This window comes from Thunnus maccoyii, chromosome 18 (assembly GCF_910596095.1).
Source record: "Thunnus maccoyii chromosome 18, fThuMac1.1, whole genome shotgun sequence".
NCBI lineage: Eukaryota > Metazoa > Chordata > Actinopteri > Scombriformes > Scombridae > Thunnus > Thunnus maccoyii.
In genome coordinates this window covers 18,517,349-18,543,549 of record NC_056550.1, presented here as the reverse complement: position 1 = coordinate 18,543,549, position 26,201 = coordinate 18,517,349, and the positions used below count along the sequence as shown (strand labels likewise).

Sequence of the window (26,201 nt, the reverse complement as noted above, 5' to 3'; positions counted from 1 at the left end):
ATTTTTAATCTGTTACCAAGCTCTACAGCACCCAAACCACCATATTCTTTGCTTTTATACTTTAATTCTCTCTTGGTGACTTCCCTGGTTGTTCTGCAGATTAGGTTGGCACATTGTTTTTCTTTTAGTTGGATTATTTTGTTGGGTGGAGGAAAAATAGTCACTGGAAAAAGGAGCTTGGATAGGATGAAGGTTTCTACAATATTTACTCTTGTTTCATAATTAGTATCTTTGTTTTCTCATTTCTGTACCACTTCTTTAATTTCACACATTTTTTTTCTCCCTGTTTCTTTCACTACATTCACTGTTAAAAATGTTCAGACCGAGTATTTAAATTTCTTGATGAAAATCAAAATTAACTACCACACACTGTAATGACTTTACTGTACTTCTTCAGGTTTGCTCAGTACAACTGCTGAGAACTCACAGGTGTGATGAATACATCTGAGTCACATGACTAATTATCACAGTCTTCATTTCGCTCCAATCCAAATTCCTTCTGTTTTGTTGTGATTTAGTTTTGCTCCAGAAGCATTTTCATCTTTGACTGTTTTTTATAATGATGGTAATATCATCAGCGTAAGCAATAGCTGTGACTTTGTGTGCATGGTCTACACGTTCCAGCAAAACGACTGTTGTTGTTCATTGTATAATTAGAGGGCTGATGGCTAAAATATAAAGAGCTGTGCTCAATGGACAGCCCTGCTTCACACCTCTCCATTTCAAAAGACTCAGTTAAAAACCAATACAAACATCTTACCAAGTGTATAAAGTCACCGGGAAAGCCGTATGCTTTCATCACAGCACAGAGATAATCTCTGGAAATGTAGTCATATGCTTTTTTTTTTTTTAATCAAAACGAATAATATAAAAACCTTTTCAGGTTTGAGTAAGATTTCTCTTAAAATAATAAGATTGTCTTTTTTCTTGTGCGGTTGCACATAACTTCTCTTTTCATTTTTCACAGAAAACAACATCACCATCTTTGCTTATTATGAATCTAATGAACTTGCTTTTAGGCTCTTTCAGCCTGCCTTCAAGAAGAACTATCAACACTTTTGCCTTCAGATGTGGTCGGACAACGCGTTACACAAAATAGTTTGTTTCAATCATACTGAAACCTCTGTCATGTCGGCTTTCCTTTTTATCCCTAATTCAACCAAAATAGTCTAGATGTGATAATACATTGAGATCAGGTAATAAATTGATTAATCCCTGACAATGGTCTTACCTTACCTTTACTGACATTATATTATTAATTTAAAATACATTTGAGAAATAAGAGATATAAGATAAATATCTTTTCACTTGAGAAATAGTGTTAACAGCATATCTAAACGTGTCTAAAAATATATCCATCTCTCTATGCCAAATGTGAATCACTGCTCCCTCCCTTAGCTGAACTTATCTTTGACCGTGGTAATACCTCGTGATCTGCTCATAAGATGGCAAATAATAAGTTACATCTGTGCAAAACTTGGAAATAAAAGTTGATTCTGAAGATGATCCCAAACTTTTTCTTTAAGGCATCATTTGAACTTGAACTGTCAAAATATCAACCCCTTTCACTTAAAAACTGCATCTTTTTTATTCCTCACAGCAAAACATCAATGACGTTTGTGAGGAACTTATTTCTGGTGTTAAATTATCTGAGTTGGCAATCCTTTTTAAAGTCTATTCTCAGGAGACATATAATATCTGTTCAGCATTCATGGAAAGACCATCCGCCTGAGTTTTATTTCAGATATCTGAGATTTATGTCCTGCTGCAACTATACACCAGTGACATTTCAGTGCTTCTCCAAGTTTGAAACTGATTACTGGCTGTGATGTCAAGATGAACAGGACACAAGTGCCTATCATGCGTATCATAAACTGTGTCAATTTGAAATGATTTCAACCTCTAAATTTATTGGAATAGAAAACCTACAAACAACACAGTGCACTTTTGCAATTTACTCCTGGGTACACTGTGAACATAACTGGTTTACTCAGTATTTATGAGCACAATCAAGATCCAAATTATGTCAACCTAATAATATCTGTTACTGGCAGTAATTTTCAACCTGGTGTATAATTATATTATTATTATATTTTGAAGACTGAGTTAAAAGTTATAGGGTAAGTTGTATCAGAATGAAGGATTTAAGTTACATATGGACAACATGGATGTAAATGTAATATAAATAATATCTAATAAGTTTAATGTAATAACATTCTACATATTTTAAGCAGAATTAATTTGACACTGTACTTGGTGTATTTTAGTATACATCATTAGACTATCTATTCAATTAAATCCAATATCTATAAATAGTTAGATGGGTTTATACTGTGTTTGTTACCTATGTAATATAGGTAGATATTCGTATTGTAATACAACTTTGTGTTAATAATATATCTCATGGTCATGGTTCTGTCCCAGTCTGGCTCTATGTCCCTCCACCCATATATTTGACACTCTCATTTTTACAGTCTCCATTAAAGTGCCACCACGAGGATAGACATGGAGATGGCCCTGCTCTGCATTTTTACTGCTAACTAGTGTGGGGTTTTTTTTTTTGGAAAATAAGCTGTGATATGAGTTACTTCTCCGAACTTGAAGCAGAACCACAACCTTGGCATTCTAGGGACCCTGAGAGGACTCTTCTTGCTATTGTTGTTAATACCAAGGCAGTCTTTCATTTAGATACTCTCACTCTCTTTTTGATTCTGGGCTAGCTTTTCAACTTGTTTTGATAGCTCAGCTATCTTATTTTCAATCTTAAAGGTTTCATCTTGTTTTGGTTTCGGCACTGGGGGAGGCTTACTATCATGAGTGGGGTTCTGTGATTTTTGGCTTAACTCTCCAACTTGTTTAGTTAGCTCATTCACTTTCTTTTCAAGGTTTGATGCTTCATTTTGCTTTGTGTTGGGTGATGGGAAAGGCTCACAACTATAGGTGGGCATATCAAAAATGTAATGGGCATGTGCAGTAGCTTTTGTAGCTTTTGTAAACGCTTTTTCATTCTGTCTAGCTTTGATGAGCGGCAATTTTCCTCAGTTCTCAACATGTAGAGGAATTCAGGAAATGATGGTAGATTGCTCATTTTGTAAATGCACCCCTACAGAACTGTCTGAGTAACTGGTTGTTGGAATTTTCAGCTGAGGCCCCCCCCTCTGGAAATTGCCCTTGTGAGGAGGCTGTAACACCTGTTCAAGTATGCTCAGGGTTTCTCTCCATTGCTTTGGATGAAGCTGAGAAATACAAGCAAATAACTCCTCTCCATCTTCCATGACACTAAAAGCAGAATCAAGCTGAGTGACATAAGCACTTGGTGAGGAGATTCCAAGAGGTTTAACAACATTAGCAGCTGGACTCAGTAACCTTTCAGTATTCTTCTCACCTTGTGAACATCATTCAAGGAAGGATCACCAAGAAGGAGGTTAACCAGGTGTCATTGTCAACCTCACCATTGGACATCACTCATGGAGTTGGGGGTGTTCCCCTGAGGTAAAGCTGAGCTACTGACACAAACATAGTGCTTACAAGGGACTCTCAATAACCTGTTGTTCCACTTCTCCTTTCCACAAAGTCCAAATGAAAAGTCCAAAGCAAGAATCACCTTTGAAGTTCTCCTCTACATGCTATGCTGTCTCCGTTTTATGGGTGTTTATGTGGAAAATCTTGTAATTGTCGAATAATACTTTGAAGAGACTCCACAGGCTGCAGTTGATGCTTACTTGAATATATGAAGTTTATTGAAAACAAATATGTGATATCAGAGAAGCCTTTGGCACAGTGTATACATGGATACAATCACACCAAAAACTTAGCACAAACAGGAAAACAATCACTTCTTATAGAGTTGCTCAGGTCACACCACCAGGGAGGGGAGACACAAGGACACTTGGTGTCAGAATGAACTCTAATTGGAAAATAATGTGGACAGCTGTCGTTACCCATCCAAGGTTACCACCTTACCTCCCAGCCTGGTGCCGTGAACATAAAACTTCCCTTGTAAAAGACCTTGCAGGCCAGAGTGAGGCTCTGTTGATTAAATCATCACATCAAGGCTTTGATTAGCACATTCTTATGAAAAGACATAGCTTATGAGTAGAACATTTCCATAAATTGAATTTTGAACATCTCTCCTTCACAAATAAGCCTTTCTTTCTCTCACAGGTGTATAAATAAGTAGAGGTCTGTCTGCATGTTGGAAATGCACTCGGTTTAGCTTAGTAGTCAGCACAGTCATCTATGGTCTTTATACAGAATGAATAGAGTATACATACCAGCTTTGTTATACATAACAAATATCAAATTAAAAGTGACTTTTTTGATATTCAGAACACCAGTCTGCTGAACAACAAGAAGAAGCTGGAGTCTGACCTTGTTCAGGGTGAAGTGGACGATGCTATTCAGGAAGCAAGAAATGCTGAGGAGAAAGCCAAAAAGGCTATCACTGATGTGAGTTTACACCTCTAACTCTTCAATTTTATGAATAATTAAATTTTGTATACAGCCATAGACTGATAATATAATAAGCTCGTTATAACTTGAAGTTGCATTAGAAAACTTCTCATCATTCTCTCATCATGATGGCCGAGGAGCTGAAAACGGAGCAGGACACCAGTGCTCACCTGGAGAGGATGAAGAAGAACCTGCAGCACCGTCTGGATGAGGCTAAGAACCTCGCCATGAAGGGTGGCAAGAAGCAGCTCCAGAAACTGGAGTCAAGGGTATGCACTGTATGAATGCTCACAAAAGATTATTGTCTGGATGTGCATCGCACTTTTAATGTGTGAAATTAATTCTATGTTTATTTCGATTGACTGTGATCTGTCTAACTGACTGTGTATATAATACTGATGTATCATTTATCATCACTTTTCACGTGCGTGAGCTAGAAGCTGAAGTTGAGGCCAAGCAGATGCGAATATGAATGAAAAGTGAAGGAGCTGACCTACCGGGTATGTCCTATTTTAATAAAAACAACCTTAATATCTCTTAATTCTCTGTTCTTCATCACTTATAAGCCTTTATCTGTGTAGACTGAGGAGGGCAAGAAGAATATGCACAGACTTCAGGATCTGGTGGCTCAAAGTCAAGGCTTACAAGAGACAGGCTGAGGAGGCTGCGTGTCAAATAAATTGTTGTGACCAATAATCTACAGTTTAATCAATAATGATATAATTTGTTTTGTAACTGAATATTACTCCCTTCACCCTTCACAGGAGGAGCAGCCAACATTCACTTTGGCTGATTTTGCTGAGTAAGACTCATCATCAACTTTAGGCCTTTTAACAAAGTTCATAAAATATGAATATTTGGTTGAGGGCTTTTTAACATTTCAATAAAGATGATAATTGTCATTACTATCCTGAATTCTGTCTTTTTTTTGTTTGAAACAGTTACTCCTAGACAGTGATGCAACTAAGTAGAGCAGTTAGCCATGTTGTAAGGTCTTGTAGTACAGTATCAGAATCATTCACTGGTCACCCTTTGACTATGTGGAATCAAGTTATTCGATGTGAGATACTATATGACTGAACAGAACTCCTTGTCAACAGTGACTGAGGAAGTATTCAGATGCTTAAATTAACTAAGCAGTATACTGTAAAAAATACATTTTGTCTTGCATTCAAGATTTTACTTAAAGGCATACTCCACCAAATATCACCAAATATATCTTTTGAGTAAACTCACTCCCAGTGGGATTGAGAGGTAGCTGTAATGTGTTTTGTTCCCTCACAAGAGACAGTAGCTATGGTCAGTTTGAATTCATAGATTGGATACCAGTGATTTCAAGTTTTTGTGGCACAGTAAAGTATAAAAATATCCACAGAGACTGCTCAAACCACTCAAATCCACTGCACATCTAAATGGTCAGTGTGTTGCAACATTTAAAATTTCACAAAAAAAAAACATTCACTACTTCCAGTCGAGCTAAAAAGCTGTAGTCTGAACTGATGTAAAGTAAACATATAAAGCTGCAAAAAATCGAAATACCAGAAGTACCAGAATCTCAAAATTGTTTGTAAGCTCAGTATTTCCCAGGTGTATTGGCCAACTAGCAAGATGGAGACAGACATGAGAGGGGGTGTACTGAGCATACAAGTGTAAACTTGAGACTTGTATTATAGTGCGAGAACAAAAACCTTGAGAGGTTTTTATAGAGTTAAGTTTAGAATGAATCTAGCTTTTGTTAAATCGGTATTGCTTTTGAAAACTTATCTCCCTGTAACAGACATTTAGGTTTGAGAAAGTGTCAAGAAAAGATAGTGTGAAGCTAAGACCGCCAAGTAAAAATGAAAGGGTGAAGCAGACACTGGTATTGCTGCAGTCCTTGAGACACCCTGTTATGATCATTCAGCTCCATGATCAGGTCAGCTGTGGTTCAGGTTGATAATAAATACAATTTAAAATTTATAAATTGTGAATATATACAGTATATTTGGCCTAATTGTGTAAAGTAGGGATGTGCAGAGAGCTCAGTATTTGTATTTGTATCTATGTTTGTTGAGGCGGCAAAGATATATGTATTTGTAATATGTATTTGTATTCAAATAAAAGTGGAAATAGGTGTAAAAATCCAGTTTTTGTTTTTATTACGCTTTTAATTTTAGTATATTAAAGTGTTAAAATAGGTATTTATGAATAAACTATCTTATAAAGGAAGTCCCACACGGGATCTCAAACTCGGGTCTCCCACTTCATAGATGACTGCACTGACTACTGAGCTAAGCCAATTGCATTGCTATCATACAGACAGACCTCTACTTATTTATAATTCCATAACACAGCGACAGCACAGTGTGTAACATGTAGAGAAGAACTTCAAAGGCGATTCTTGCTATGCACTTTTCATTTATTGCTTATTTTTTACATCCTAACTTTGTGGAAAGGAGAAGGGGGACAACAGGTTATGGAGAGTCCCTTCGTTTGTGTCAGTGACTCAGCTTTATCTCTGAGGAACCCCCCCCCCCAACTCCAGGAGTGACGTCCAAATAAGGAAATGTGCATCATGCAGCAGGTGGATGTGACTCCCCTCTTTGAGACCTGCTGATAGGCCTAACAGTGAAGCACAGGAGAGAGACTGAGACAGCGAGGTAACCGACCTGTGTGATGGTATTTCACATGTTTTTTTTTTCTTCCCGAAAACAAATAGCCTACATTTTAAAATATTTGTATGAAATAAATGTTCGTAAAAAACTCATTATTTGTGCTTTGCCAAATAACGTATTTGTATTCGGGCACACCCCTAGTGGATAAGTCCACACAATTAGTGCGAATTACCTATGTCAACTACCTGTGAATGAAGTTTATAGATTTAGAAACAAGGTTCGGGAACAGAGACCACGCCGAGTACACATCCCACTTCCGCACTACAAAGTATTTAGGCACACCCCATCCGTTCTTCTCCCCTCGTCTCAGTTGCAAGTGACCCGTGACAGGGTTGCATCGCAAACGCCTACCCCTCGCCCGTGTTCCTTGGACCACGTTCCCCAGCAATACCATCCACGACTCGATCCAGCAGTACCAACAAGATACCTCCTTCACCACCACATCCACGAAGAGGCTGTTTACACCGCTGCTCCTCGGAGGAAAAGCTACTCCCTCAGATGCCACACTGCTGATCACCTGGGACCCACACACACCCACGCTATAGCCGATTCCGACGCGGCTCGTTTTCCTTCAAGCAACATCTTCAACCGGACGCTCACTCACCTACAGAGTGCTCTCAGATGGACAAACACACTGTTCCAGCGAAACAATAGCGTTGCCAAACTTTTCCAACTCTACGGAAACTTTTTCCTCACCTCTCCTGCCGGCAGCTCAAATCGTCCCGCTCTTCCGGGTTCACCGCCTAATGCTAACCCGACGCACGCCGCACACCGATGACGTCACCACGCTGCCCGGTGCAACGGAGCCCTGACTCTCCAGCCCTGGCCAGGGCACACTCCACTTTCTCCCCCCCCCCCCCTTTTTTTAAATTTTATTTTCCGAATTAACCCTTCATCCCATTTTCCTGCTTATTTATTAAGTGCTCGTGTAACTCCATGGTTCATACTAACTCACTTTTCTGTTTCGCTTCTACTTCTCTTCAGGAACTCTCATCCTCTTCTCTCCAAACAACGGACCATCGATCATCCCCAGCGTATCATACACGCATTCTACCCGACTCAGACGCCACCTCCTCGTCTCAAAAGCCGTGCTTTTCCCGCTCCACACAGCCTCCAGCTCATCACCGATGTATCCAGCTGCTCACCTCCGGGTTCCCTGCCCAACGTCTCTTATACAGGGCACACCCACGGCACCACACCGCCCACTACAGCGGAGCAGCGGACGGCTCCCACATTTGCCGAGGGCCAGGTTGAGCGACCTCGACCCTCACCCCCTCATCCTCACACCCCCGACCCTATCCCTTCCCCCTCCCCTCATCCCTCTAAGTCTATCCTTCCTCCTTTTCCACACCTGCTCTTCCACCACTCACCCAATAAACATCCCTCACCCCCCCCCATTCCTCATGCGTGGTAAGTATTCCCTTCATCCCTCATCCCTTCATCCTGCGACCCTCATCCCTTCATCCCGCATCCCACGAACTCGACCCTTACCCCCTCATCCTCACACCCCCCGACCCTCTCCTTTCCCCCTCCATCCCTTCCCCCTCCCCTCATCCCTCTAACTCTATCCTTCCTCCTTTTCCACCCTACTTTTACCCTCACCCTTTCATTTTCATCCTTACCTCCTTCACCCCCTCCCCTTGTTTTTTTTGTTTGTTTGTTTGTTTTTTTCTAACCCAAGCGGTCAAAGCAGATGGCCGCCCACCTAGAGCCAGGTTCTGCTTGAGGTTTCTTCCCTTTAAAGGGGAGTTTTTCCTCACCGCCGTCGCCAAGTGCTTGCTCACGGGGGAATTGTTGGGTCTCCGTTAATTAAAGAGAATGGTCTAGACCTGCTTTACGTTAAAGTGCCACGTGACGACCTCGTCGTCATTCGGTGCTATATTATAGAATTGAATTGAGTTCCCCACCCTTCATCCCTCCAACCCTCACCCCTTCATCCCCCGTGCCTCCCTCCAGACTTTCTATCTTTTCCTCCTATATCACTTCGGCTTCATTCCTCCCATATTATCCATAAAACAGCATCTTTTCGTTCTTCGCTTTCTCGCCACAGCCGACATGGCTCACTCAAATCCGTCCATTTTCTTTTCATCCATTCTACCTTCATCTGAATCTCAAGGCATCATGGAGGGTGCGCCCTCACTCTTTCATTGCCGTCAACCGACTATATAAAATGCTTCAACACAACGAATCATCTTCAATACAACCATTCATCATCAATTCAGTGCTCCAGTCAGCTTCTATTCCCTCACCACTAGTTCATGACATCAGCAGGCCACAGAGCTTCCTTCTTCCGACCCACTCCATTCGGTTAACTCCAAAGAGCCATCCAGACCATCAGTTTTCCCGTAAACGGTTATCCCACAGTTCGCACTCAGCCCCCACACCCAACCATCTCCCCCTTTTTCCCCCTTTCTTCGACTCCCTTCATGCAGCAGGCTTTGCAGGTCCTGACAGTCTCAAGCCCCATCACAGGCTACTAAAGTCTTGACAGCTAAAGCTCATCGCAGGCCACGCACTTCTCTTCTCGCTTCCGACAGCCATCGTACCCATCCAGGTGCATCACGCCTGCCGATACCCACGTATAGTATCCCTCCTTCAGTGGTGCCTATGTTAGGTGCAGTAGCCCTCAGAACCCCACCAAGCACGGCCCATGACACCACTATATCCTAAAGCACTAATTGCCATTAACTCCAAAGAACCATCTCAACCGCCAGACCATCCATTTTTCGTACGTGATTGTCCCATAGTTTCTACCAAGTCCTGACACTCGACTCTTCCGGAGACAACCACATTGCCTGTTCTCGCAACATACAGCTGCACTGACTCAGTGTCTCTCTCTGTTTCCGGGGTTACAGCAGTTTTAGGTGGTTCACCTCCAGTCGGCCACTTCAACTGCCCCCACCCCCCCACCCTGCTCGATGAACCATGTCAAGTCATCATCGAAGCCCTTCTTTGGGGTCAAGAGAGGTCTTAGTCATCCTCGTTCCCACGCTATATCGTTGCTCACCATTATAAACAAGAAATCCTCAAGGACATCATATCCAGCCTCACTCCACACTTCGGCATGTTATCCAAAGGTCAGTAAGGCCGAACCCAGCCTTAAGCCGAAGCGCTTGCCCCCGACTTCATCATCATCATCATCATCCTGGCCTGCTATGTCAGAATTCCCCGTACAGGCCACCTGCCTCCCTACCCTGACAAAGTTGTAGAATCCATGTATCTACAGACGTTCTACAGCATGCAACGACGTCTGATATTCCCATTCATTCTTCGGAGACAAGGACGCCACTCCCAGACACCCTCATATTTAACCTTAAGCAAGCAAACCAACCAGCTTGGCTTCTCTTGCCCCACTTTTCTCTTCATGTAAATTCTTATTCGAGCCTTCAGAACAATTCAAACCTACATAAACCAGAGGCTAGCCCACCACGCATATCCACAAGACCTGCTCTCCACCGCCAAACCAGGCGAGTTGCCACATGTTCCTGGTTGCAAACCTGCAAGTTTTGCACAAGTCGGCGATTCCTCCAGAACCATACTCCAGCCACATTCTTGAACACATCTCCGCATGAAGTTCTTTTTTGGGGCTGTATCCAGGCGATGGACTGGAGAGACAGTTCCCCTACTCAGAGTCTCAACCTCTCCCCCCTGTTCCCTCCTACCTCCCTACCTTCGGCAGTCGTCGTCCAGTCGACATACCATACATCCATCATCGTCCCTCAACCCTCCGTTCTATGTTCCTCAACTCTCACACCTCACCCCTTTCCTCTCCCCATCTATTCATCCCTCCATCCCTAATCCTTCATCAGGTTCTCCAACCCATCCATCAACATATCAGCTCTCTTTCATTATCTCAAATTAAACTATTGAAATCTAATGTTCTCGGTGTGGTCTCAGTTAGTGAAAAGTATATAAGGGATGGCTGTGTAAGGTGCTGGGAAGGGTGGTTGGGCTGTTAATGCTGCTGCAGTTTTGTAATGTGAATGTATGGGGTGACGAAGAAATGCCCACACAAGAACTGAAATAAACCTTGCCTGAGCCTCCTCACTCATCCTCCAGTATAGCTGAAATGACATGGAGCTATCAGATTGACAGAGTTCAGACACACATGCAGAGATGAATTATTGATTAATTTTCTTCCACTGTTGGTAGATTATTGCATAGAATTTTGTATTACATTTTTCTTCCATCATACTGTATGCACCTGGTTACATTATTAATATATTTTGAGTTCCAAACATCTTATGAATGAATGCATTTTTTGACTTTCATAATCCAGATTAATCAAGATTGTGATAAAAAAAAATTATGAGAAAATATTTTCTAATTGGAATGAAGAATATTTATTTTTCATATTAATAAAGTGATCAAATCAAATTCTTCTTAAGCTCAGGCCTTCCCTGCATTCATGCAACATTCTAATTGGGATGTCACAGACGAAAAATAGGTTGCCAAGTTATTCCATGTCTAAATTCTCTGGAAGACATCAAAGCTTGACTTGGCATACTGGAGCAGAATGAGTCATCTCTATTCAGACATTTGGCAACCCTTCATCTGCTAGCCCTGTGGCCTTTTCGGTGAAAGTTGCCTGGCTCTTACATCACTTTTGCGTTGCTTGAGTATCCTCCTAAAGGGAATATATGGTGACAGGATAAACACATCAATGTCACATAAGCAGCAAAAAGAAAAAAACAAAACAAAATAACAACACCAATACATCAAAGTGGATTTCTTTTTCATAGCAGAATCCCAAATCCCATACATCATTAGAACAAAAGGTACAACTCATGGGCCACTTATTTCTGCAAGTAAATCCCATTATCTAATCATGGTTCATTGTTCACAGCCTGTGTGAGGTGACAAGAGACAAAGGCAAAGTTGCACTGGTAAGCAGGTGTTATCGCTCTACATGCACTTAAAGCACCGCATATATCCATTCTTAGATGTATAAAAATATACATTCTGAAGGGATGATTTGGGCGAATAGAGTCAGTATCAGCAGCAAAGAAACTATGAAAAGTGATAGTGACTCATATGTTAGTCATTTTAAGTTCTCCCACTATTTGCTGAAATTAATCAGTATATGTCCCAAGAGCCACTTTGAAATGAGTCAAATCAGTTAAGAAGGAAGTTACAACTGTTAACTCACTTCATGATATGGGTTAAATGTTGCTATATTTTTATATATTATATATTATATTTTCTTTGGTGAGCCAAATTCAAATCAAACATGCCATAACGGGCATAAGCCTTCAAGATCTGCCAGGACACTTGTATCATGCTTCACTAATAACTTCTTTAGTATCAAATGTAGCAACTGGCTGATGTTCATTTGGCATGTGAAACTTATTTTGAGCAATACCTGAAATTTGTTGGCAACTGTTTTCATGTCCATTTAGGGAGATATATAAAAGGTGATTGAACTTTTAATGATAGTACTTCATCTTTAATTTTATTACAGGAGTACAAGATGTGCCAGAATCCAGTAATTGTAGACAACAAACATTTTGGCACATTCACAAAACTAAACTCCATGTATAAATAGACCTTTAAAAATATTAATGTAATGTAACCGCAATTAATGAAGTATTTCGATTTTGAAATTGGCAAGTTTACATTTATAAGATTTAAAAGATCAAATAGTGCACAAATACAGCTATATATTATGGTATAATTTTAGATTATTCTTTCTGTATTACTGGCACACACAGGAACACAGAAGTTTTCATGAGCACAATGAAAGTCTTGGTGAATATAGCATTACCATGGTCAGTATTATTAAGCTTATTATTAAGCTTTATACATAATTTCCCCCCAGACTTAGTATATAGTTTCTATTAAAGGTGAATATAAGCATTTAATTAAGTGTGTTGAAAGCTGTCTTTTATTAGTGTCATTTGGGGGTGAAGTTTCAAAGATCTCGAATACGCAAGTGTCCTGCAACTGAATACCAATGGAATTTGGATGAGTTTCCAAAACCAACCCCCAAAGCTGTCCATGCATTGAAAAAAATATTTTTGATGTTAACTACATGTTTCAACTTTCATGACCTTTAAATCAAGAGCTACATTTATTGGGAATGTACACAAACCATATATACACAGCAACATTTATAATAGCAAGTTTTTTAACTCACTGAGTTAATCTAGGTGAGAAATTAATGAGCACCTCCTTCTTTCACTCTAAATAAATTTATATTCATGCTTACTTAAGCAGACCCTTGGGTCCTATTTGGTTTACTGAAGTCTTACTTAATTATGTGTGCATGTCTAACTGTCCTTCTCCTACTCTACAATTTGTCTTTTTTGTCTTTTAAGAGAATGTGTTCATAGTCAACATTTCCTATGAAAGCAAGCATGTTGAAAATAAATTAGAATTACTTTAACTGTGAGGAAGGTATTTGACTTCAATATAATTTAAATTGAACTTCTTAGCAAAGTAGTCCATTCTACTATACATTTCCATTATCCTACAAAACAATGGTCAAATTTTACATTTTATTCAGTATTTTAACACCCATATTGGGTGTCACATTCACATTTGTGATGACATAAAATCAATTGGTACAACATCATGCTGCATTATGTAGTTTTCAAATTCTAGTTACAAATTAAAATGCTTACAAGCTGCATAAACATCACTGCCACAAAATAAGCAACAGGATGAGGCCATGACCAAACTGAGTGAGACTACAGCTGATCAAGCACTCCCACCCTCTATAAAAGAGGCAGCCCTGGACTTCTGCATGAACTGGTAGGCACCCAACACAGGTGAGTGTATCGACTATGATCTTGGTTTGAATTCCTATTGATCAGTGGGTAAAGTTTATGTGTTGCTAATTACTAATGCATATTGTCAATGATTCTTTGTCAGAGTTATCTTTGTTTTAAGTGATATACAGGTGAAATTTCATGTCATATTTAAGTATTCTTGAGCAGATATTATTCCAAAACAATTTACTTGAAATACTCTTAAAACATTTAAGTAGTTTCTTTCTTTTTTTTTTCTTCCAAAAATCGCACAATTAATTCATTTGTGTTGATGTGCAGTACACATCCTGTCTCAACAAATACTCTATACTAAGTGATCATTAAGAGCAGTACTATTTCTCTTCATGATATGGGTTAAATGTTGCTATATTTTTATATATTATATATTATATTTTCTTTGGTGAGCCAAATTCAAATCAAACATGCCATAATGGGCATAAGCCTTCAAGATCTGCCAGGACTCTTGTATCATGCTTCTTTAATAACTTCTTTAGTATCAAATGTAGCAACTGGCTGATGTTCATTTGGCATGTGAAACTTATTTTGAGCAATACCTGAAATGAGTTGGCAACTGTTTTCCAAAACAATTTACTTGAAATACTCTTAAAACATTTAAGTGGTTTCTTTCTTTTTTTCTTCCAGAAATCGCACAATTAATTCATTTGTGTTGATGTGCAGTACACATCCTGTCTCAACACATACTCTATACTAAGTGATCATTAAGAGCAGTACTATTTCTCTGGGTGTGGGGGGCAGTTGAGGGGATGGGAGAGAATTGAACTTTAATGATTCAACTGAATTCAGCTAGCACTTATCAGTTAAATCTGAATAAGTTTTGCCACCTTCATGCTGGACTGCTCTCAAACTGACATTCTGCCAGGAAGATTTAAAGTGAGAAAACCAAACTGAAAAAAGTTATTGTACTCACGTTTAATCATCTTTTTTATAGCATCTTGACTCCACCAGATACTCTACCACTCATCATTTTTTGGAACCAGCTGAGGTAAAAGATGTCAAAATCTCCAACATCAGATGGATACAACACCATTACGACATCATGCTGATATTTTAACTCTATTTTTTCAGTCTCCACTAAAGTGCCACCATGAGCACAGACGCGGAGATGGAGTGCTATGGCCCAGCGGCCATCTACCTCCGGAAGCCAGAGAAGGAGAGGATTGAAGCACAAACCGCTCCTTTTGATGCCAAAACCGCCTTCTTTGTGACTGAAAAGGAGGAGATGTATCTCAAGGGTAAACTTGTGAAGAGAGAGGGTGGCAAAGCCACAGTTGAAACAGACTGTGGTAAGGTAGGCAATTCATTATTTTACTTTTTTAACAACATTTTCCCATCTATTTCCATTGAAGGAGGATGCCATTCTTTCCATTAACATTTATTTAAAACTATAACTTAGTAAAACATTTAGTGGTTTTAAATTCACACTGACACAGTTGTTAACAAGAACATCCATCTGATTAACTCTACACATTTTTACTGTATTTTTACTACTACTATCTCTTCAGACACTCACTGTGAAAGAAGATGAAATCTTTCCCAGGAACCCTCCAAAGTTTGATAAAATTGAGGACATGGCCATGATGACCCACCTCAACGAGCCCTGTGTGTTGTATAACCTCAAAGAGCGTTTTGCATCCTGGATGATCTACGTGAGTTTCCACTTTACTAATGTGATGTGCATTTATATCTGCATATCTAAATGTTAACACTATGTTTATTTTCTATTTGTGCTATTACAGACCTACTCTGGGCTGTTTTGCGTTGTGGTGAATCCCTACAAGTGGCTTCCAGTGTATGATGCTGTAGTTGTGGGAGGATACAGAGGCAAGAAGAGGATTGAGGCACCACCTCACATCTTCTCCATCTCTGATAATGCCTATCAGTTCATGCACACAGGTAAGGTCAAAGTTAGCAGTGTTAAATTGTGTAGGAATTAAACTTGAACATGAGTGTATTGAAGGAATTACAAAACTGGAATTCATGTGAAATGTTTGTTTGCATTTCAGATCGTGAGAACCAGTCTATCCTGATTACGTAAGTATAACAGAAACTGTAATGCTAAATCATATAATGACGATAAAGCAGATTCTTGACATGTGTCTCTTATACCCCAGTGGAGAATCCGGTGCAGGAAAGACTGTCAACACCAAGCGTGTCATCCAATACTTTGCAACAATTGCAGCTATTGGAGCCAAGAAGGCTGAGCCAACACCTGGCAAGATGCAGGTAAATTGGTTGTTTAAGGTAAAACTGTTCGTCAGAGGATAGTTAATTTGAATGTTTAGCTTGTGTAACTCAAATCCTCTCTTGCAGGGCTCCCTTGAGGACCAAATTGTTGCAGCCAACCCTCTGCTGGAGTCCTATGGTAATGCCAAGACTGTGAGGAATGACAACTCCTCTCGTTTTGTAAGTAATCCAGGAAACATGTCAAGGTATTTTCTTACTAAATTGCAAAAACTGATGTTATCAATGATCTGGCTCTCTAGGGTAAATTCATCAGAATCCATTTTGGCTCTTCTGGAAAGCTGGCTTCAGCTGATATTGAAACATGTAAGTTTCAACCATGGTATGACTCAAGCCTCATCTGGGCTATAATCTGGTCTTTGATAAAGTAATAGTATTACAATGTAATAGAGTAATCTCACAGTCTCTCCTTAAATTCGTTTTTCTTAGATCTGCTGGAGAAGTCTCGTGTAACCTTCCAGTTGTCTGCTGAGAGGAGCTACCACATCTTCTATCAGCTGATGACTGGCCACCAGCCTGAGCTCCTGGGTATGTTACTATGCAAATTTGAAAATGACATTGAAATAATACCAAAGACAACACTAAACAATAATAGGTATCGTTACTGTGCTCCTCTAGAGGGTCTTCTGATCACCACCAACCCCTATGACTACCCAATGGTCAGTCAGGGTGAAATCACTGTCAAAAGCATCGATGATGTGGAGGAGTTCATTGCAACAGATGTAAAAAAACAAACAAAAAAACAACATTTTAGTTAAATAGATCTTGCATGCTTGAGACAACTGTGGAAAATGTTTCAAACTTTGCTTCATGTACAATGTAGACTGCTATTGACATCTTGGGCTTCAATGCTGAGGAGAAGATGGGCATCTACAAGCTGACTGGTGCTGTGATGCACCATGGCAACATGCAATTCAAGCAAAAGCAGCGTGAGGAGCAGGCTGAACCTGATGGCACTGAGGGTAATTCTGATAGATGTCTTTTAGGAAATCTACCAAGGGTTAGTATGTAACATATTTGTAAACATGTCCCAGTTCACAGATAGCTAAAGGTTTGTTTTTCCATCAGTGGCTGATAAAATCGCCTACCTCCTGGGCCTGAACTCAGCTGATATGCTGAAAGCTCTGTGTTACCCTAGAGTCAAGGTCGGAAATGAGATGGTGACCAAAGGTCAGACTGTCCCACAGGTAAGATAAAGAAAATGTATTGTTTGAAAATAATATATAAAAGGGCAATATTTGCATTTTGACATGAAAATATGATTCTGACAAAATCTCACTCTAAAATGTTTATTTCTAGGTCCACAATTCTGTCATGGCTCTGTGCAAGTCTATCTATGAGAAAATGTTCTTGTGGATGGTCATCCGTATCAATGAGATGCTGGACACAAAGCAGCCAAGACAGTTCTTCATTGGAGTGTTGGATATCGCTGGATTTGAGATCTTTGATGTGAGTAGCTGGAAAGTATCTGAGCAATTCAAAGACCAACAATATTTTGACATGCAATTGAATACATTCATGTAATTGCAGTTCAACAGCTTGGAGCAACTCTGCATCAACTTCACCAATGAGAAACTGCAACAGTTCTTCAACCACCACATGTTTGTCCTGGAGCAAGAGGAGTACAAGAAAGAGGGCATTGTCTGGGAGTTCATTGACTTCGGTATGGACTTGGCTGCCTGCATTGAGCTTATTGAGAAGGTAAGTAGTCAATCGGGTTGAAGTGACTTCTTGATTCATGTGCAAATGATTGCTTCCATGGTGTGAATTTTTTTTTTCCTCAGCCAATGGGCATCTTCTCCATCCTTGAAGAGGAGTGCATGTTCCCCAAGGCCTCTGACACAACTTTCAAGAACAAGCTGCATGATCAGCATCTTGGAAAGACCAAGGCCTTTGAGAAGCCAAAACCTGCAAAGGGCAAGCCTGAGGCTCACTTCTCCCTGGTTCACTATGCTGGTACAGTGGACTACAATATCACTGGCTGGTTGGACAAGAACAAGGACCCCCTGAATGACTCAGTTGTCCAGCTCTATCAGAAGGCCTCAAACAAACTTCTGGCCTTCCTGTATGCAAAACACGGTGGAGGTGATGGTAAGAAATTAGAAACTGTGTGTCTGTTACACTTGGTTCAGGCATAGTATAAAGCTGATGAGTACTCTGTGGTAATATATTCATGCATTTGACTTAATTAAAAAATACCATTTCCACAGAGAAGAAAACTTCCAGTTTAGTGCCATTAATTAAATTTAATATTTTTGTAAACAGAGGCTGCTGGTGGTGGCGGCGGCAAAAAAGGAAAGAAGAAGGGTGGTTCCTTCCAGACTGTGTCTGCTCTTTTCAGGGTATGAATTGTTTCATATTTTTTGATACTAATTAAAAACCTCATCTCGAAATATTGTTGACCGCTTATCTTGTGTTGTTGATCCACAGGAGAACTTGGGCAAGCTGATGACCAACTTGAGGAGCACTCACCCTCATTTTGTCCGTTGCCTTATTCCTAATGAATCAAAGACCCCAGGTTAGAAGCACATAGCCCAGCTTTGCACACTAAATGTGACATAGTGATTAAAAGAAATATTTGAAACAGTATGAGTTTGCAACTTTCAGGTCTTATGGAGAACTTCTTGGTCATCCATCAGCTGAGGTGTAATGGTGTGCTGGAAGGCATCAGAATCTGCAGAAAGGGCTTCCCCAGCAGAATCCTCTATGGTGACTTCAAGCAGAGGTGATGCAATTTTTAATATAAGCAAGTCAAGTTGATTTCAGCTGAGTTAAAACAGCCGGCCAAGATGTGGATTCATTGTAAGTAACAACATAATGTTGTCTTGTAGATACAAAGTATTAAATGCCAGCGTCATCCCTGAGGGACAGTTCATTGACAACAAGAAAGCTGCAGAGAAGCTGCTAGGCTCCATTGATGTGGATCACACTCAGTACAAGTTTGGGCACACTAAGGTTAATTTCTATCAACAATTTCAATACATATGCCATGTACATATGTCCTTTTGCATCAATTTGTGCTGATGACTGAGTTCCTTCAAACAACCACACAGGTGTTCTTCAAAGCTGGTCTGCTGGGTACACTGGAGGAGATGAGAGATGAGAAACTGGCTAATCTGGTGACCATGACTCAGGCTCTCTGCAGAGGATTCCTCATGAGGACTGAGTTTGTTAAGATGATGGAGAGGAGGTATGATTGTCATACAGTACACTGAACTGTTCTGTCCAATGAAATAGATACAGCTGTTTTTGTTAAGTCACGTTGCAGTAAAAATGACACTTTATTTATATCAATTTTCCAGAGAGGCTGTCTTCAGTATTCAGTACAATATCCGTTCATTCATGAATGTGAAAAACTGGCCATGGATGAATCTGTACTTCAAGATCAAGCCTCTTCTAAAGAGCGCTGAGACTGAGAAGGAGCTGATGAACATGAAGGAGAACTATGAGAAGATGAAAACAGACCTGGCCACTGCCCTGGCCAAGAAGAAGGAGCTGGAGGAGAAGATGGTTTCCCTGCTGCAGGAAAAGAATGACCTGCAACTGCAAGTGGCTTCTGTAAGTAGGATACATCCACACTATACTAATTGAACATTGTCACTAACATTTTCAAATATCTAGGTGAAATTTAAAGACGCCACATAATCTTCTGGTCATCTCATGTTCTATGTGCCTTACCAAGCATTTAGATTGACAAATGTTAATGAATATATTAAAAATGTATATTTATTTTTTTGTAGTAATCCTGAAAATATATATATTCAGAGAATAACTGACTTATTGATTTACACTTTATTCAAAATGTACTGTAGGAAGTTGAGAATCTCTCAGATGCTGAGGAAAGGTGTGAAGGTCTGATTAAGAGCAAGATCCAACTCGAGGCCAAACTCAAAGAGACAACTGAGAGACTGGAAGATGAAGAGGAAATCAATGCTGAGCTGACTGGCAAGAAGAGGAAGCTGGAGGATGAATGCTCTGAGCTGAAGAAAGATATTGATGACTTGGAGCTCACCTTGGCTAAAGTGGAGAAGGAGAAACATGCAACTGAAAACAAGGTTGGAATAAATTTAAACCTACATTTATAAAAAATGACAAAGTATATGAAATTACCTTTCAAACGTATAAAGTGATGGAAATAATGCACCTTGCCTGACACTTCCAGGTGAAAAACCTGACAGAGGAGATGGCATCTCAAGATGAGTCTATTGCCAAGTTAACCAAGGAGAAGAAAGCCCTCCAAGAGGCTCACCAGCAAACGCTGGACGATCTCCAGGCAGAGGAAGACAAAGTCAACACTCTGACCAAGGCCAAGACAAAGCTGGAACAGCAAGTGGATGATGTGAGAAAACATTTCTTTTGATAACATGTTTGTATTGTTAGCTTGTGTGTTAGAATTCACATTCCATGATAAAAAATACAAAATATTATTTTATGTCAACATTATAATATTATCTCAAAAGCTTGAGGGATCACTGGAGCAAGAGAAGAAGCTCCGTATGGACCTTGAGAGAGCCAAGAGGAAGCTTGAGGGAGATCTGAAACTGGCCCAGGAATCCATAATGGATCTGGAGAATGACAAGCAGCAATCTGAGGAGAAAATCAAGAAGCGAGTTTTGTTTTTCATCTTTAACCCTTACATTGAACTACTGCCATAATGCAACACAATGATCCTGAGTCAAAACTAAAACTATGACAGCAATAACTGTTTGTTCCTCTTCTAGGAAGGAGTTTGAGACCAGCCAGCTGCTCAGCAAGATTGAAGATGAACAGTCTCTTGGTGCTCAACTTCAGAAGAAGATCAAGGAACTCCAGGTTAGTATTTGACATGAATGTTATACTCTGATGTTGTACTGAAAAACCACTTGTTACAGTATGTTCCACTTAATAAGCCTTCTTGATATTACTATCATCAAACTTAGGCTCGTATTGAGGAGCTGGAAGAAGAAATTGAGGCTGAGCGGGCTGCTCGGGCTAAGGTGGAGAAGCAGAGGGCTGACCTCTCCAGGGAACTTGAGGAGATCAGTGAGAGGCTTGAGGAAGCTGGTGGAGCAACAGCTGCTCAGATTGAGATGAACAAGAAGCGTGAGGCTGAGTTCCAGAAGCTGCGCCGTGACCTTGAAGAGTCAACCCTGCAGCATGAAGCTACCGCAGCAGCTCTCCGCAAGAAACAGGCTGACAGTGTTGCAGAGCTGGGAGAGCAGATTGACAACCTCCAGCGTGTCAAACAGAAGCTTGAGAAGGAGAAGAGCGAGTACAAGATGGAGATTGATGACCTCTCCAGCAACATGGAGGCTATAGCTAAATCCAAAGTGAGTGTTTTGTGTCTTTCATTATGCTTATAAATATGAACTATAATGGATAGTATGGCAGTAACTTTAAACTTAGATAAATGCTCAGCATTTTCTTTGTTCATGTAAATATGTTTAAATACATAATGTTGTGTTCTTGATAGGGCAACTTGGAAAAAATGTGCAGAACTCTTGAGGACCAGCTGAGTGAGCTGAAGGCCAAAAACGATGAGAATGTGCGCCAGCTGAATGACATAAGTGCACAGAGGGCAAGACTGCAGACAGAGAATGGTGAGTCACTTGTGATAAAAAATAGTAAAAAAAATAAAGGTAATGATCATTTTGATAAATAACACATTTACAATTTATCATTCAGGTGAGTATTCCCGCCAGATTGAGGAGAAAGACGCTCTTGTTTCCCAGCTGACCAGGGGCAAGCAGGCTTATACTCAGCAAATTGAGGAGTTGAAGAGACACATTGAGGAAGAAGTGAAGGTATAACAAGTTTACATGTTACTATACTATGTGCTATTATTAGCTTTAAACAAGGGATGAAATGAGTCCTCCTTTTTAAATGTAGTCAATCACCTGTTACTCTTCACCTACTACTAACCCACCAGATCTCCTAGCTGTTAAGCATAAAAAAAAGAAAAAAAGGTCTTGCAACATGTCATCTGATCATGTTAGAAAGCAGAAAAAAGAGCTTGAGAGAGAAATTCAAACTTATGCTTCATTTCCTACCACCATATCTGGCCAGTCACTGTCTGAAGCGGCTGTGAATGTTGGGTTGTGTTATTACCGTATTACCATTTAACTGACCAGGGGATTTGTGGGAATAGGACATATTTCTCTTAATGCAGTGTTACACCTTAGTGGCTTAGTGGCTGTGAATGTTGGGTTGCCTGTTTAGGAATGTTATCACCATATTACCATTTAACTGACCAGGGGATTTGTGGGAATTGGATGTAATCCTCTTCATGGGGTGTTGCTGCTACTCCTCAGCCTTGTCTTTTATGACTTAAGCACATCCCACTAACACACCAGCTTCTCCTTCCTCACCAAGCACCTTCCACCTGAGTTCCTAACATCCCACAAAGTCCCACACACTACACGAAATAGCAAATCTGATGTAAAAGTAAATTATCCAAAACTAAATGACTCAATCAACATGTGCCACCATGACAAATTGTATTTAAACAAGATTGATAGAAATAGATGATATTTCTATATTTAATAGATCAATTAAAATACCTCTTGCCATGTTCATCAGGCAAAGAATGCCCTGGCCCATGGTGTTCAGTCAGCCCGCCATGACTGTGACCTGCTCAGAGAGCAGTTTGAGGAGGAGCAAGAAGCTAAAGCTGAGCTGCAGCGTGGAATGTCCAAGGCTAACAGCGAAGTGGCTCAGTGGAGAACCAAATATGAGACTGATGCTATCCAGCGCACTGAGGAGCTGGAGGAGGCCAAGTAAGTCACTACCTTTTTACAATTTAAATTAGTTTTCAATTGCTTGCTTTTCCAGATAACATCCCACATATTTTGCTATCAATATGCAAGTTAATGTAAAAAAAAAACAAACTTCTTCACTACAGGAAAAAGCTTGCCCAGCGTCTGCAGGATGCTGAGGAGTCCATTGAGGCTGTGAACTCAAAGTGCGCCTCTTTGGAGAAGACCAAGCAGAGGCTACAGGGTGAGGTGGAGGACCTCATGATTGATGTAGAGAGAGCTAATGGTCTGGCTGCCAACCTTGACAAAAAGCAAAGGAACTTTGATAAGGTAAGAGGAAATCAAAACCACACTGATTCAAGTGAAACACAAATCTCTCTTACTAAATTAATCATTGTTATTCATCTATATCATTCTAGGTCCTTGCAGAATGGAAACAGAAATATGAGGAGGGCCAGGCAGAGCTTGAAGGAGCCCAGAAGGAGGCTCGCTCTCTCAGCACTGAACTGTTCAAGATGAAGAACTCTTATGAGGAGGCTCTGGATCAGCTGGAGACCATGAAGAGAGAGAACAAGAACCTGCAGCGTATGTTAATCCCATGATATTTCATATAACTATTATATTGATTGTGAGCGTTCTTCCTTGACTTCTTTAGGTGTGGGCCATGAGGTTTTGTGGTGTTAGAACCTAATTTTCTAGATATAATGTATACAGCATAGTCTATGTTTCTCTAAACTGGATTTTGGCTTTTGGTGTTTTACAGAGGAGATCTCAGACCTGACTGAACAGATTGGTGAAACCGGAAAGAGCATCCATGAGCTGGAGAAAGCCAAGAAGACTGTGGAGACTGAGAAGACTGAAATTCAGTCAGCACTGGAGGAAGCAGAGGTAAAAAACTAAATTACAATATTAGACAACTTATGTGATAAAATACAAAAGCATTTATGTAATGGCAAGTATTCATTTGATTTTTTCTTTAATTTTTCTGAGAAAGACTGGTAACCTTTAGGTACATGTTAAACTTTTTCCTTCAGGGCACACTGGAGCATGAAGAAGCCAAGATTCTCCGTGTTCAGCTTGAGCTTAACCAGATCAAAGGTGAGGTTGACAGGAAGCTTGCAGAAAAGGACGAGGAGATGGAGCAGATCAAGAGGAACAGCCAGAGGGTGATTGACTCCATGCAGAGCACTCTCGATTCTGAGGTCAGGAGCAGGAATGATGCCCTGAGAGTCAAGAAGAAAATGGAAGGAGACCTGAATGAGATGGAGATTCAGCTGAGCCATGCCAACAGGCAGGCTGCTGAGTCCCAGAAACAACTGAGGAATGTCCAGGGACAGCTCAAGGTGAGCTTTGTCTAATCAATGCATAAATAAATGTTGAAGAGCAAAGAAAGTTAACTCTTTTTTCCACATGTTGTCAGGATGCCCAACTGCACCTTGATGATGCTGTCAGAGGACAGGAAGACATGAAGGAGCAGGCTGCCATGGTGGATCGCAGAAATGGCCTGATGGTGGCGGAGATCGAGGAGCTGAGAGCTGCTCTGGAGCAGACAGAGAGAGGACGCAAAGTGGCTGAGCAGGAGTTGGTTGATGCTAGTGAGCGTGTCGGATTGCTTCACTCTCAGGTTTACATTCAATGATTCAAAAGAAAATTTCTTTATATAGAATGAATAGAGTATACATACCAGCTTTGTTATACATAACAAATATTAAATTAACTGTGTCTTTTTTTAATATCCAGAACACCAGTCTTCTGAACACCAAGAAGAAGCTGGAGTCTGACCTTGTGCAGGTTCAGAGTGAAGTGGACGACACTGTTCAGGAAGCAAGAAATGCTGAGGAGAAAGCCAAAAAAGCTATCACTGATGTGAGTTTATATTTATGAGTCTTCCTTTTATAAAATTCAAATTCACCTCACCGAATACTTGTTCATACTTGATGCATATCATTTCAGGCTGCCATGATGGCTGAGGAGCTGAAGAAGGAGCAGGACACCAGTGCTCACTTGGAGAGGATGAAGAAGAACCTGGAGGTCACAGTCAAGGACCTGCAGCACCGTCTGGATGAGGCTGAGAACCTCGCCATGAAGGGTGGCAAGAAGCAGCTCCAGAAACTGGAGTCAAGGGTATGCTCATAATATATTCACTTTAGGATGTTAATCACACTTTCAATGTATGAAATAAATTAAATCTTTCTCACTACTAAAATCCCTTAACAAGGTTTTGACAAACTGTATAACATCACATTACAGGTCCGTGAACTGGAAACCGAAGTTGATGCCGAGCAGAGACGTGGAGCTGATGCTGTTAAGGGAGTCCGCAAATATGAGCGGAGAGTGAAGGAGCTGACTTACCAGGTAATTTTTCATTTAACTAAAAACTATTCTGATTTTTTCTAATTTCATAATTTTCTTTCTGTACTCCATTCATAACACTCCTTTTTTTGTATAGACTGAGGAAGACAAGAAGAATGTGCATAGACTTCAGGATCTGGTTGATAAGCTGCAGCTCAAAGTAAAGGCTTACAAGAGACAAGCTGAGGAAGCTGTGAGTCAAATTTTTTGTAATTTTTCATATAGGAATGTAGCACAAATCAATAACAGAAAGAAAGCATACTAATATGATGTCATATTCAAAAAAATACATCATCATCATACTTCAATTCCCAACCCTTAACAGGAGGAGCAGGCCAACACTCACTTGTCTAGGTTCAGGAAGGTCCAGCATGAGCTGGAGGAAGCTCAGGAGCGCGCTGACATCGCTGAGTCCCAGGTCAACAAGCTGAGAGCCAAGAGCCGTGATCATGGAAAGGTAACCACGTGATATTTTACAGAAATTATTCTGCAGGCATCTTAATTTAATGGGGTTATTTAAGTCTATTTATAAGCTAAATATTTTTATACCATTTTTAATTTATTTTTTATTGTAAGAATACATAGTGAATCTTTTTTTCTTGTTTTATTTCTAGTCTGATGCTGCTGAATAAGAGACATCCTTTTGGCGCCTTTCAACAGAGTTCATAAAATATGAACTAGCTGTTGAATTATCTTCTTACAATGTATTCATTCAATAAACTTTTTCCTCATAATTTAATAATATTCAGTCTGTATTATTTACTCTGGTTTCTCTTTAAGTCACGCTTGAGCACACAGTATTTAACACAGTAACTAGGTGGAACTACATCAGTTAACTTGGCTAGAACTTGTGCTAGAATCTAGTTGTCTGGATGGGGAGGTCTTTAAGCTCAACATTAACATTTTCCTTCACTAGGAATAGTCATGATTCATACCCACATGGTAATGTCCGGTAAAATGAAACTGTCTTCTGCTTA

At 40.2% G+C, this 26,201-nt stretch overlaps 1 protein-coding gene across 1 annotated transcript; it reads left to right on the top strand.

Moving 5' to 3' along the window:
* Window positions 1–14,825: 14,825 nt before the first annotated feature.
* Window positions 14,826–25,934, top strand: LOC121883526 (myosin heavy chain, fast skeletal muscle-like). The gene is made up of 40 exons (XM_042391824.1): window positions 14,826–14,879; window positions 14,963–15,185; window positions 15,400–15,543; window positions 15,634–15,790; window positions 15,901–15,928; window positions 16,009–16,120; window positions 16,208–16,300; window positions 16,381–16,444; window positions 16,568–16,666; window positions 16,757–16,860; window positions 16,962–17,100; window positions 17,207–17,325; window positions 17,438–17,587; window positions 17,669–17,839; window positions 17,923–18,229; window positions 18,404–18,480; window positions 18,569–18,656; window positions 18,746–18,863; window positions 18,970–19,093; window positions 19,192–19,328; window positions 19,441–19,696; window positions 19,951–20,193; window positions 20,301–20,477; window positions 20,599–20,744; window positions 20,860–20,950; window positions 21,058–21,447; window positions 21,591–21,717; window positions 21,803–21,921; window positions 22,697–22,893; window positions 23,019–23,202; window positions 23,292–23,457; window positions 23,636–23,760; window positions 23,907–24,215; window positions 24,293–24,496; window positions 24,613–24,738; window positions 24,826–24,996; window positions 25,123–25,227; window positions 25,322–25,417; window positions 25,550–25,681; window positions 25,839–25,934. The coding sequence occupies exons 2-40, from the start codon at window positions 14,982–14,984 to the stop codon at window positions 25,854–25,856; spliced, it is 5,817 nt and encodes a 1,938-aa protein (XP_042247758.1). The 5' UTR covers window positions 14,826–14,879; window positions 14,963–14,981; the 3' UTR covers window positions 25,857–25,934.
* The last annotated feature ends 267 nt before the right edge of the window (window positions 25,935–26,201 follow it).

Bases quoted from the DNA above. Each gene is read 5' to 3' on its own strand.
- LOC121883526 (XM_042391824.1), top strand. From the start codon at position 14,982: ATGAGCACAGACGCGGAGATGGAGTGCTATGGCCCAGCGGCCATCTAC. The intron at 17,588-17,668 runs GTGAGTAGCTGG...ATGTAATTGCAG, and splicing joins CTGGATTTGAGATCTTTGAT to TTCAACAGCTTGGAGCAACT. The intron at 24,216-24,292 runs GTGAGCTTTGTC...ACATGTTGTCAG, and splicing joins ATGTCCAGGGACAGCTCAAG to GATGCCCAACTGCACCTTGA.